Source organism: Melanaphis sacchari, unplaced genomic scaffold (genome assembly GCF_002803265.2).
Source record: "Melanaphis sacchari strain LSU unplaced genomic scaffold, SCAv2.0 Contig41_pilon_pilon, whole genome shotgun sequence".
Lineage (NCBI taxonomy): Eukaryota > Metazoa > Arthropoda > Insecta > Hemiptera > Aphididae > Melanaphis > Melanaphis sacchari.
This window is the reverse complement of record NW_020271269.1, coordinates 134,670-148,705: the sequence shown is the minus strand read 5'-3', so window position 1 is coordinate 148,705 and position 14,036 is coordinate 134,670. Positions and strand designations below refer to the sequence as shown.

At 26.1% G+C, this 14,036-nt stretch overlaps 3 protein-coding genes across 3 annotated transcripts; 2 read left to right on the top strand and 1 right to left on the bottom strand.

The window, feature by feature from the left end:
- The first annotated feature begins 2,265 nt into the window (after positions 1-2,265).
- On the top strand, positions 2,266-3,597 carry LOC112597473 (phosphatidylinositol-glycan biosynthesis class F protein). The gene has a single exon (XM_025343535.1). The coding sequence runs from the start codon at positions 2,574-2,576 to the stop codon at positions 3,348-3,350; it is 777 nt and encodes a 258-aa protein (XP_025199320.1). The 5' UTR covers positions 2,266-2,573; the 3' UTR covers positions 3,351-3,597.
- A 261-nt stretch (positions 3,598-3,858) lies between these two features.
- On the bottom strand, positions 3,859-6,329 carry LOC112597472 (alcohol dehydrogenase class-3). The gene is made up of 8 exons (XM_025343534.1): positions 6,109-6,329; positions 5,795-6,038; positions 5,502-5,722; positions 5,039-5,255; positions 4,459-4,589; positions 4,258-4,393; positions 4,028-4,166; positions 3,859-3,961 (listed from the first exon to the last, which is right to left on the bottom strand). The coding sequence occupies exons 1-8, from the start codon at positions 6,127-6,129 to the stop codon at positions 3,937-3,939; spliced, it is 1,134 nt and encodes a 377-aa protein (XP_025199319.1). The 5' UTR covers positions 6,130-6,329; the 3' UTR covers positions 3,859-3,936.
- A 2,798-nt stretch (positions 6,330-9,127) lies between these two features.
- On the top strand, positions 9,128-12,771 carry LOC112597486 (DDB1- and CUL4-associated factor 12). Its single transcript, XM_025343557.1, has 7 exons — positions 9,128-9,281; positions 9,372-9,780; positions 10,760-10,963; positions 11,020-11,316; positions 11,537-11,696; positions 12,031-12,182; positions 12,241-12,771. Exons 2-7 carry the CDS (start codon positions 9,373-9,375, stop codon positions 12,400-12,402), a joined length of 1,383 nt encoding a protein of 460 aa, XP_025199342.1. The 5' UTR covers positions 9,128-9,281; position 9,372; the 3' UTR covers positions 12,403-12,771.
- Positions 12,772-14,036: the final 1,265 nt, after the last annotated feature.

Sequence of the window (14,036 nt, the reverse complement as noted above, 5' to 3'; positions counted from 1 at the left end):
TATACCTAAATATTTAAAAATACATAGGCATGAATTATTTTTAAACATTCAAAATTCAAATCTTGAATAACATTACTATAGCTGCACAACACCTTCAAGAACATTTAAATCTTATAGATAACTGGGCCATTAACTGGATGATTAGTATAAACGAGAACAAATCTTCCCAAGTCACTTTCGCGCTACGCCCTAGCATTTGCCCTACCATCAAACTTAAAGATAAAAGTATACCTATCTCTAACGAGACAAAGTATCTAGGTATAATTTTAGATAAGCGTTTAACTTGGAAACCCCATCTCCTAAACAAAAGGAAACTTGCCAACAGTAGACTCCATCTCTTCCGACCTCTTCTTAAATCTAAACTTAATCTAAAAACCAAAATGTTATTATATAATACAATGATCAGACCTGTCTGGTCGTATGGTATTCAAATATGGGGGATAGCTAAACCCTCAAAAATTCGCCCTATCCAATCCTTCCAAAACATTGCCCTACGTTCTATAACTGGTGCTCCATGGTACATGACAAACCTTTCACTCCACAACGACCTCAAAGTAACCAATGTCACTGACTACGCCAAAATTCACTACCACCGTTTCTACTCTAAACTCAACTCCAGTACTAATCCTCTCATTAAAGATATGGCTTCACGGCATATCCCAGGTAACCCCCCTCGCAGGCTCAAATGTAATTGGAATCGTGATCCAAACCCAACTATAAGTTCATAGGTGTTACCAATGGATGACTTCCTTAAAAGTTGTTGTAAAAAAAAAAAAAAAAATATGTATATATTCTATATCTAAATTACTTAATGTGCTTGTTTGTACAGATTGTTTTTGAAAATAAAAAAAATAAAAAATCTTGAAAAAACCAGAAAAAACTTGAAGTTTAAAATGTATAAATCGTTTAATTAATTTTATTTATAACTAAAACTTGAAAAATTAATATAAGTCTGCTTATAGGTAAGTATTCGATACTGATTAGATACTGATACTGCCATACTGGAATCAAAAAAAATCTAAAAATAATGCACTCTTTTTGTAAAAATATTTGAAGTTTGGATTTAGATCCAACCACTCGACAGTACAAAAACTTTTTCGTATAACGAAGCATATCAGTACTTCATTTGAAAAACACTACCATGCCAGTGCTGTATTTATTGACGTCTCTGAAGCGTTCGACAAAGTAAGACACGCGAAAGTCTCTTATACAAATTAAAATTTTTTAATACACCAAAATACTTAGTTAATATTAATAACTCCTTTTAATCTAACAGACAATTATCAATTGAAATGAATGACACTTTTTCTGACCTACAGGCTACAGCCTACCTCTGCTAATGTAGTAATGTACCTACCTCAATGCTCCAAATTGAGAATCTATTTTACTCAATATTTTCATATCTGACACACCACAGTCATCATGTACCAACATTGCTTCTTTCGCAGACAACACAACAATTTATACCGAACCCGAAGCAATAACAAACGACCTACAAGATCACCTGAATATTCCTACTTTTCAAGCGGTGTAAAAACTGAAAAATACAAATTAATGCTTCAAAAAGTTCAGCAGGTATATTTATCCTACATAGCTATTCCACTCCACTACCGATAAAACTCGATGGCGAATCTATGTCCTGGCAGTCGTCCATCAAGTATCTCGGTGTTAGATATAAGCTAGACGAGAGACTAACCTGATGGCCACACATCCATAAATCTTCAACAGATATACCAACGTCTCTCATTGTTATTTCCAATTCTTAATAAAAAAAAAATCAGCTATAGGTACATAATAAATGTTCAATATTAATATACAAGCAACTACTACGCTCACTATTAACTTACGCTAATCCTATTTGGAGTACCGAACAGCACAGCTACACGCCTACACATATAAAATAATTTTAAATTTTTCAAAATAATACACTAGCTAATAGAATTATAATGAACGCATCATAATCATACGATTATATACGAAACGTTAACCTCACAAAGGCCTACATATTATGAAAATTCAAGACCATATAAGAGCCCCTGCTGCAAAGGTTAGGTCTTTTTTTCATTGTACTCGTAAGTGTCAAGTGACATAAATTAATCTATCAATGAGTAATATATCATTAAACGAAAAAAACATATTTAAATAAATTATAATAATTAAATTCGGCGGCCCGAAATATTGTGATTTGTTACTTATTCCAAGTCGAAATATTTTTCTTCCACAATATTATATACTGATATAAACTATTTTTTATCATATAGACGGCTAAGGGCTTCTAGCGCTTCGGCTGTCCGGCACGAGAAGTTGTCTAATCTATACCAGTGTGCTCTAAACTGAAATTGTAAATTTGTAACTTTATGAGTTTAAGAGTCTAGATAAATATATTGTGTTCCGTTTAGCGGATTAAAAATTAAAACATCACAGAACAAAAAATAATATTGTTTCGACGTCAATAAAATGTCGATAGACTTTTGAACATGAGCAAATGTGTCTTCATCTGTTTTACTAAGACGTGATACACAACTGTGGTCTGTGAGTACTAAATCAATTATAATCAGTCTACTTATTGAACAATGACTAAGAAAAACGTTCGAAACGTTATAAAAAAAATGGAATCATCCAATGTATTGATCAATACTTCGAATCCATCTGAATATAAAGCGCCAAGTGCTTTCATTCAAACAGAAGCAAACAAGGATCCAGAACTCATACCACACTGCATCAGCGCATTTTGCTATTTGGGCCTGTTTGTATGGCTCTTGTTGGATAAAAACTATAACTTATTAATTGATCGCAACTCAATGATCATTATTGTTACATGTTACATAATAGAATTTGTTAAGTTTGCTTGCCATTCTTATCTAGTCAGTAGAATTACAAATCAAATTAAGCCGAAATCCAATCCAATATTCTGGATATTTCAGTTTTTAGTTTCCACTATATTAGCAGTGGGTGTATCGTATTTATTTTCAATTCTTTTTGGTGCACCATTGACTTCTAAACAAGAACAAACTTTTGTATTTTCTTTACTCACAACAGCGCTTATTATTACGCCGACTGCAATTCAGTTAGGATCAAATATATTGCCATTACTTTTAACTGATAGCTTTGAAACTGAATTTAATAGTACAGTAGAAATATTTGAAAAAAACAATTTCCGAGCAACAATTTTAGGAGGGTTTATTGGTGCAGCAGTAATACCATTTGACTGGGAAACTGAATGGCAGCGATGGCCAATTCCATGTTCAATTGGATTAATAGCTGGACATTTATTAGCTAATGTTTATGAAATAATATGTTGGCAGTTTAAAACATTGAAAAAATATTCTATTAAAAAAAATAAATTCTGATGTATTGCTTAGTAGTAGGCATGTAGAAAATAATATACTATACATTAAAGCAATTCTTATTTAAAGTTTTACCGATTTGTCATTACATTAATCTATTTGAAACTTGGTATAACTTTTTTATGTATAACTACAAAATAATAAAAAAAAATCCTATATAGTATAAAAAATGATCTATAATGAATTCTTAGTAACTTAGAAGCATAGATAAACGTAAAATAATATATTATCAAGAATACTATTTGAATAATTAATTCTAATAATAATTGATATCCTGTAACAAATGTCTAATGTACTTATTTATAAAACCAATGATAGATATTATCATAAATTTTAAGTTTTCATAATTAACAAGTTTAATAGATAAGTTACTATGTTGATAGTGTAATGTTAAATATGTAGTTTTGACTTGTAGCACTATATAATAAGAATATTTTTTGTTCCTTGATTTTTTTTTTTTTAAAGTGATGATTTATAATTATTTGTAAAAATAATTAACTATTTATTTTATTATAATAATGTTTATTTAAAATATTTAAATACAAATTTTTTAATATTTTATTTTACTTTATTTTGTAGTAAATCTATACTAAAACTCAAGGACTGTACGAATACTGAAAAAAAAAATATTATGTTTATAGAACATCGATTAATATTATTTGTCTTTAAAAAATAATTACCTTTTTCCTGAATGCAGTAATTCAAATCCTTCATTAATAGATTCAAATGGAAGTTTATGACTTATGAACTCGTCTAACATGAGATTATTATCCAAGTATTTTAAAACTAATTCAGGAATACTCTCTTTACTTTTCCATCCTTGAAACAATAATTTTCAATATTTTTAGTAGACATAATATTATACTGATTTATATAATTATCTGGATGAGTAAGTAAACTTATTAAATACCTCCAAATGCAGTTCCTTTCCATGTACGTCCAGTAACAAGTTGAAAAGGTCTTGTAGAAATTTCTTGACCGGCAGCAGCCACGCCAATAATCACGGATACACCCCAACCTTTATGACAAGCTTCTAATGCAGCTCTCTATAAAAGTTAATAAAAATACTTTTTTTTAAAAAAAATCTAATGTATCTTTGTATTTTAATTACCATTGTCTTGACATTTCCGATACATTCAAATGTATAGTCAAGTCCACCATCAGTCATCTCAATAAGAACATCTTGTATAGGTTTTTCATACTTCAATGGGTTTACAAAATCGGTAGCACCAAATAATTTAGCTAAAAAGTTAGGCAAATTATAACAAGGATATTAATGATATTCTGTGACTTCATCTAAAACATTTCTCAACCGTTTATCATTCATGAGCCTCTTTTAACCTTTCACAATTGGCTATTTATTAACACTTAAGTTTTTGAGATCTGAATTTACAGATGATGAGTAAATTTGTAAGTCTAAATTCACAGAAAGTATTTTATTACAATTATTATTGTTGATGAATGTATTTGATGAAAAATTCTTTTCACCAATATAGTGATTTTTAACATTAAATGCTTTGTGTATAAGCTCAGGATATTCTTCCAAGTCAGCCCAGAAAGCAATAGTTTTAAAATATATAAAATTTAACTTTTTTCACTATTACTTTTTTTTCATATATCCCTCATACCTTCTTACATACTTAAGGTTGAGAAACATTGATTTTAATAATAGATAAGAATATGATGAGAACCTAATTCAAATTTGCTCTCATTTATATCCACGCCAATGATTTTCTTTGCACCAGCGGCTTTACAACCCATAATAACTGCCAAACCAACAGCTCCTAAGCCAAAAATGGCACATGTTGAATCTGGTTCAACTTTTGCAGTGTTAAGAGCTGCTCCAAATCCAGTTGAAACACCACATCCCAAAAGACAAATTTTATCAAAAGATGCAGCGGAATCTACCTAAATAATATAATTAAAATAAATAATAATAGTAATTGATAACTAAAAGTATTTTAATAGTAATTGATAACTAAAATTATTTTAATAGTAAGTAAACAAATTGATCTTTTTATAAGTATAAAATAATTTATACTTACAACTAAAAACATAGTTTTTTAAGTTATTTATTTAATTATCATTATTTTGTATGAATAATACTTAATCTAAATAAATAATATCAATCACAATATAAAAATAATATATTACCTTGCATAATGAAATATCTGCTACAACAGTATATTCACTAAAAGTTGAACATCCCATAAAATGGTACAGGGATTGTCCCTTGCAAGTAAAACGAGAAGTATTATCAGGCATTTTACCTTGACCTTGAGTAAGTCTAATTTTACTACAAACGTTTGTTTTTGGAGACAAACAAAATTTACAATTTTTACACTGTGGAATGTATAAAGGAATAACATGATCCCCTAAAATATTATTTTAGTTAATTTTAGCAAATTAACATTAGTGAAAAAATGTTTTATACTACATTTATTAACCTGGTTGGAATTCTTCAACATTAGGACCAACACTTTCAACAATTCCTGCTCCTTCATGACCCAAAATGCAAGGAAAATTTCCTTCTGGATCATTACCATCCATGGTATATGCGTCAGTATGACATATAGCTGTGGCAAGAATTTTTATTCTAACCTCATTTTCCTTTGGTGGCGCTACTTCAATATCTTCAAGTACTAAAGGCTTTTTTGCTTCCCAAGCAACGGCTGCCTTACATTTAATAACCTTAAAAATTAAATTATAACTTATTAATATTTTATATATTACAAAAAAAATATTATTCTCAGTTTTTTACCTTTCCCACAGTATCTGCCATAGTTTTTGAATAATTTCTAGAATTGCAAGAGTACTTGGAGACTAATTATAGTATTGTATTAACTTCTACAACTAAACAAAAATTGTTGTATAATCATAAAACGACAAGGCTACAGGTTTGAAATTAAATAAAATAAAAGTCCATTAGCTTGCATCAGCCATCAATTATTTGATTCTTATCAAAATTAACAATCAGGCATTCAGGCGTATTATAATATAATATATCAGTGCATGGTACCAAAAGAATAATTTTTCAAATAGGTATATTGAATTCGTTCTATCACAAAATAAAAACTTTTTTATGGAGGTCCAGACAATTACCCCACATATAAAATATATTTATATGGGTAATTTGGCTGTTGACATGTAGGAAAGCGTTCTACTGTACAGTAAGTGTTCATTGTACCTCGTCATCAAGTAAGTCTAAAGTCATTGTATAATGATGTAACCTCCCAGGCCATAATACTAATAGGCTGCCCATTAATGTGATGATTTAAATAGAAAAGTAATAACTTTATTACTATAATTATTTTATTATATTATTATATAATTATATAGCTATTATACTTAACTTACATAATGTATTAGTAATAAGTGTAGGTAACTTATACGATATATTGAATTATACAACCAAATAACTAAAATCGCTTTTCTTTATTATATTATCTAGTTTTTTCAATATTTGAAATTCAAAATATTTTTATAATAAATTATTATAACTTATCATTAAACTTTTTTTATTTCTATTAAATAAACTTATGAACAATTTTGTATCAGATTTTCAAACTTAAGATAATTAAGTTAAAAACTTATGAATTTTCTACTATAAGATAATTGCAAATTTAAGCGACTTAGATCAATTGCAAAACAATTTTAAATATATTTATTGATAATATTATTACTGAAAATTGTATTTTATTATTTGCAGCTAAAAGTAGTGTTAGTGTAAACTAATTTTTTAATTTATTAAAGTATATTAAATACTTACTAATATTATTATGATAGGACGTGTTAATTATAAATCATATTATAATATGGGTAAAATTTTAACGTTGATAAGCATCTAAAAATACAATAAAAAATTATGGTGGTTGATACATTTTTTAAGATAGATTTCAATAAAGAGTTGATGTGCGGTCGTCGGTGAGCCATGCTATATATTTAATTTTGTAATTTAGCGCCACTATAACATCTAAAAGTATGGTAAAAACCTACATTAAACCATACCTTACCATATATAATTGAACCAATCAGAACAAAGGAAAATTTCAGGACATAACACGATTTCAAAACTGTAATTTAAGATAATTATTAATCAACTAAATAAGAATTAAGAGTAAATGTTTAGCTTAATTTGTAAGCGTGGAGTGTAGACTTTGGACCTGCCTTTTAATGAAGCGAAAACATCAAAATATAATGGATAATGTGTATTTTATAAACGTTGGTAACATTCGAGTAATCGAGTGCGTGTCCTGAAGATTGAACTAAATTGCAATATTCAATTGAGTCATTACTTATCAGTGTATGCATGTCCGAAAATATGTTGTCTAAACAATATTTTAGCTGAAAATAAAATAGCATAAAATTTAAAATACTTAGCGAGTAATGAGCATAAAAATCATATTTTACGAAAAAAGTTAATTATAAGAAAATATTAACGAAAAAAACTATTTAAGCAATTTCAGTGGAAAAATTTCAAATTGTATTTTAGTTTAATTGTTACACTCTATACATTAGAGACGCACTCAACGTGTTAAATTGTCAAAATTGTATAAATATGTGAGAAAAATGGAATGATTGTGAAATTTATAAAATCATGAGTTTATGATAAAATGTAAGTAATTTTGTCAAAAACCTTGTGAAACGAATAATTCACTTGCCAAAATCAATATATTGTGTTACAATAAATATATGTATTATATCTAAATTCGAGTCTTGATTATAGCTTAGACAGGATTTAATAGTATTAAAATAAGTCGAAATGGCAATGAAATATAAGTTATAGCACAATAAAATAATATAATTGCAATAAAAAGACATGAAAACTACAAAATAAAAATTATAAATGATAAATTTAATTAAATACATTTAATTTAAATACTCTTCTTTAAAACAGTATTGAATGTATATTCAAAATGTCGATTGTATATTTGTATGATTGAAAATGGTGAAAATATTGAGTTGGCTTCTGTATTGACATTTGGCAAAGACAGCTATAATTAAAATTTCAAGGTATAAAGTATACCATTAGTAGGTACCAAAATAATATCATGATACATTAATTATTCATACGTTTTAAAAATAATAAAAAGTTAACCGTGAACCTATAAACTAGGTATAATTGATTTGTATACAAGGAGTACAATTTAGTAATTACAGTTGGAAATTAAGGACTACGACTATCACGTATGGAATTCTCGTTGGATTCTAGTGAATTGTTTACCAAATCAAAAATCAGGACATCAGGTAATAGATCCTGTATAATTTAGTAACTATCTATATGATGAAATATTTGTACTAAAATTTGTAATATCTATGCATATTCGCCGAGTTATTCGATATTCCGATTGTTGAATAATTGTATAATATAAGCTTTATTATATTATATATATATATATCTAAAAAATACTTATGAAGTTGAAAACTTTCTGGTTTTATAATATATATATATATATATATATATATACTTATAAAGTTATAAACTTTCTGGTTTTTATAATCTGTAGCCACTAGCCTGTAAGTACAAAGTAGTTAATTATAATTTCTAATTTGCTATCTCTAGAGAGAGTTCTAGGAACTAGGAAGTAGGAAATATTTTTTTTTTATGATGTGCTTAATGTTTATCTTTAAAACTGATTTCCAGTTGCAGTAAAGTGACGATAAAAAAATGTTGTGCAATGTTGGACTAACTGTGACCTACTTATCATCATAGTAATATTTTATCTTTTTGTTTTCATTATTTAAAAAATATTTATTTTATTATTTGTAATTTTATTCTTTAAAAAACATTAATTTTGTTAATACATTATTTGTAATATAATTTCTATTTAATATGTATATTTTGTACATAATTTCACATGTTGTTTACAACATTCCCTGTTCTGAATGACTTTGGACGCGTCAATATCTTAACTAGCATACCCCGGGCATAAGGTAAATACTATTTATGTTATGCATATTATTTAGATTCATTTTTCAAGTACAAAATTTATAATGCGATATTCGGTATTATTTTTGTTTTAGAATGGCACAAACAAGGCGCGTGCCAGTCTTTGGTTCACGGCCACCTTGTGCATACCAATCCCGACTTGATGAACGTAGTTTACAAATACGTATGACTAGAATGGAACGAAACAGAAAATCAGATAAACCAGAAGATTTTGTTTGCTATGAAGACTCAGACGAAGAAGAAGAGAGTACTATGTCATTATGTACTATGCTAAACTCTTCATATAATTTTGTTGATTATATAAGAAATCGAGAGTATGGAATGCGAGAGTATCGTTCAGTTAATCAAAATCATGGTACAAGGCATATTCTCACTCATGACTTATTCAAAGAACGGTCTATACCTTTAAAAACAATGAATAAAGTTTTTTGTTCACAATGGCTTAGCAGTAAACAAATTGTCTTTGGTACAAAATGTAATAAAGTAAGCACACTTTAAAATTTCTAATATATTTCAATAGAAATTATTTTAATTTTAGCCTTTTAAAAATTATATTATTACAACTACTAATAAATATAATTTTAATTTTAATATTAATAATTACTTTTAAGTTATCTATTTTATGTTGATACTTATCAGTCCAATATTAATTTAAAAAAAATAATTGCAAAAATTACATAATAGATTTTTATTGATGAAATATCAAGTTTTTTTTCTTTATTTTATTAAAATGAACATTTAAAAATTAAAATTATAAAAGGTACTGGTATATTATTGCCACGCCCATGCTTGTGAATCCTTGCCACAAATATAATTGATATATTATATGCAATAGTAATAATATCTATTAATAATTATTATTTATAGGCAGGACTAAAACAAAATTAGTTTTTTGTAATATTTTAAACAATTTATAAAATAAAATTAATTTAATTTATAATATTGCTTTGTTTTAATTATAATGTAGCATCATTTGTTTATTATCTACTCCATTTTTGTATATACTGTAATCTACAAACAAAATGTTACAAAATTACTATGCAATTATTTTAATTATTATTTTTAAAACATTTATGTATAAAATGGTTTAAACAAAACCACTTTTTAAAACACACTTGTATCCTGCTTATAGGTATACTATTTGTAATTATTATGGGTGGTAGAATAATAACTAGGCAGAGTATTATGAGAGATATTATGTTAACTTGCACAGGTTGGGGAATAACAAGTCAGTACCTTAAACAATTAATTTTATAATTTGATCATAATTGATAAAATTTGTAAATAAGTACTTATATTTTTTGTATTAAATAATAAAAAAAGTAGATATTTAAATAAATAATATTTTAATTTATTGACTATTCTTAAATTATACTCAAAAAATAATTTGTATCTTAATTATTTATTAACTATCAATTAATTAATCCTATTTAATATACTTTTATTTTATTATTTTTATTAGTTAATGGTTTATAACGTAAAATCACATGAACTGGATCAAATACCATCCATAAAGGGACGTATAGACGAAGCAGTTGATCAACAAAGTGGTATTCATTCATTGAAAATTAATCCATCCAAAACATTATTGGCAACAGGAGCATATAATTCTAATGAAATTGCTGTGTATAGATTGCCAACATTAGATCCAATTGTTTTAGCTGAGGTAAACAAAATTAAAAAAGTTATATATGACTATTATTTACATTATTACTTAATTAGGGTGCTCACAAAGATTGGATATTCGACATTGAATGGTTGGATGATGAGTTTTTTGTCAGTGGATCACGTGATACCAAACTTGCTTTATGGCAAGTTCAAGATAAATATCAAGAAAAGTATGATTCTGATGGTGACCTTATACAACCAGTTACTCAATTTCTCAACCCTGCAGTTATAAGAAGCTGCAAAACAGCTCAAAAAGTTCGAGCGATCACATTTAATAAGAATTTAAAAGAAATGGTTACATTGTCATTAAATGGATATGTTCATGTTTGGGATGTTGAACGTTTTAGACAAGTAATTGAAATTTTATTTTTTTTTAAAACTTCATAATCAATCTATTGAAATATATTCTAAAAAAATATTGATTATTTAATTTAATAGATAGAAAAATATTCTAACTATAAATATTGTCATTAAAAATAAACTTACATTTAAGATCAAAAAATAAAATGTTCAAGAATACATTTATACAATTTTATATTTTTACATATTTTTATCTTATTTTGCATAACAGAGATTTTCAAGAAGATTATCATCATGTCAGGACAATGTCTGCATGGCTATGAAAAATGATAGTAGTTTATACGCTGTTGGATGTCGTTCATATACACTATTACTTGATTCAAGAACTTTACATACTATAAAGAAAATCCCTGCTAGATACAGTGGATGTGGTTTGTATATTTTAATACTTTCTTATCTAATATTAATTTTTTTTTTCCTTACAATATATTTTTTCAAGTTAATTTTTAAAATAGAAAAGATTTTTATTTTTATTAAAAATTTTAATAATTAATATCTATACACTTGTTTGTACAATAATTAATTTTTATATTAAATTAAATAGCTGTGAATGGCAGGGTTCACTCAGTAGTACCACCTAACAAAATGAAAAAAATATGACGTTTTGATAATAAAACTTAAACTGAATTTATTAGAAATGTTTTAGAAACGAGTATAATTTATATAAGTATTTCCTAATTTAATTATTTATTTGTTGTGTTGCAGGAATTAGGTCTTTAAGTTTCCAAGATAATGTAATTACAATTGGAACAGGCGTTGGTGTTATAATGTTTTATGATATACGAGCAGGAAAATACTTAGAATCCAGTATTAACTCCAGTAGAGCAGTTGTTTTAAAAACAAGCCGAGGTTATGTTGTAAGTATTATTATTTATAATTTATTTATAATTTGGTAATTTATAACATTTTTATCAGTATCCTGATGAAGATTTTATGGTGGATCAAGGGTTTCAACAAGTCAAATATACACCAGCAATTTATACACATTGCTATGATTATTCAGGAACAAGATTATTTTCTGCGGGTGGACCGTTACCAGCTAATTTATGTGGCAATTATGCAGGCTTATGGCAATAATATTATTACAATTGATTGTTTAAATATTGTTTGTAGTATTCTTATACTACATAAACTATTTTTACCAACAATGGATGAAATATTTCAGTATTTTGTGAGTGGCATTTCTTGAATTGTTAAAACTATGCGCAAAATATTGAACTGTATAATTGTACAAGCAAATTAATTTTGCTTTGTTATAATTAATATTTTATCATATTGATTTTGAGGTTTGAACATGAAACACTGAGTTTTTATGAAGTATATCATGTTCTAGGAGTAAGAACTAAGACTATACTTGGCTTGAATGAGTGTTTTTATCTAGTGATTTTATTTAATTAAACATCTTCATAATTAATTTAAAAATAAATAATTTTTAATGTATAGCAATTGAATATTATAGTTAAAAGAACATTCATTCTTCTTGTATAAAAATAATCAACTACTATATTTCTTTTTCATTTGGTTTGGTTTTTAATAATATTTCAAATTATAATTAACAACCTTAGAAATAGAAAACAATATTTATTATTAAAGTATTAATATATTCCTTTCTACATCAAATACAACTTTTAGAAATGATAAATTAATTTCAAAAATATAAATAAAATGTTTTAATTTTTTATGTATGTGCAATTTATTTATGTGTTAAAATTATTTAGAGAATATTGGTTTTGTATATAATATATAAAAATAATTTACTTAAAAATTGAATCAATTTTTATTACATGTAACGCTAAATTCATGAAATCAATAACGCTAACGTTATATAAAATCAACAATTATTTAATGACAAAATTTATTAAACTGAAAAAAATGATTACTGTTTCATGAATTGGATATTTTTTTTGTCAAATGCTTGAATTAAGAAATGCATTATTTGATGATACTGCAGTTCTATAGATAGTAGTCACTAATTCAAAATAACTAAATAAATAAAAAATTATTAGCTGGCCATACCCATTGACTGATGGTTAATAATTCCCTGATTTAGATATAAAGTTAATTATTTTTTGCGTATTATAGGACAGTGCATTTCAAGTACATATTCATTTCATGTAATAAATACTTCAAAGGTGAAAATTTTATTTTACATTTTTAGTGTATTTTCAAGTAATTTTATTAATTATTGTTAGTGCATATATTAATATATTGTATAAGCATTTAGTATAAACTCAAAATATTTTATGAAGAATTATTGTTTTCATTATATGAATAATTGGTCTTTTGGAGATGTGTACGCTATAATCAAATATTATTAAACTATAGAATAATAAATCTTCTATGACCATAATAAGAACTTAAGATCGTTATTGTTTTAAAAATATTTAGATGATTTGAAGCTATTCAAATTGCCATTCTACAGTACCTTTGTTGATATTGGCCTAATGATATTATTGATATTTAAGTTAACAATTATATAATTTATTATATTTAATAATATATCATACAGTATAATACATTTATGTGTTTAACTACAATTTCTGATTTTATGAATTTGATGCAACGTAATAGCACTTAATGAACTTGATTACTTAAGTAAAAATTGTTAAAAGATTTGTAATAAATTTATTCAGTTACAACATTTTTTGTAGTAAGTATATTTTGTGTTTAATATATGAACTTTGTCTTAAAGAAATTCATGGGAAATAATC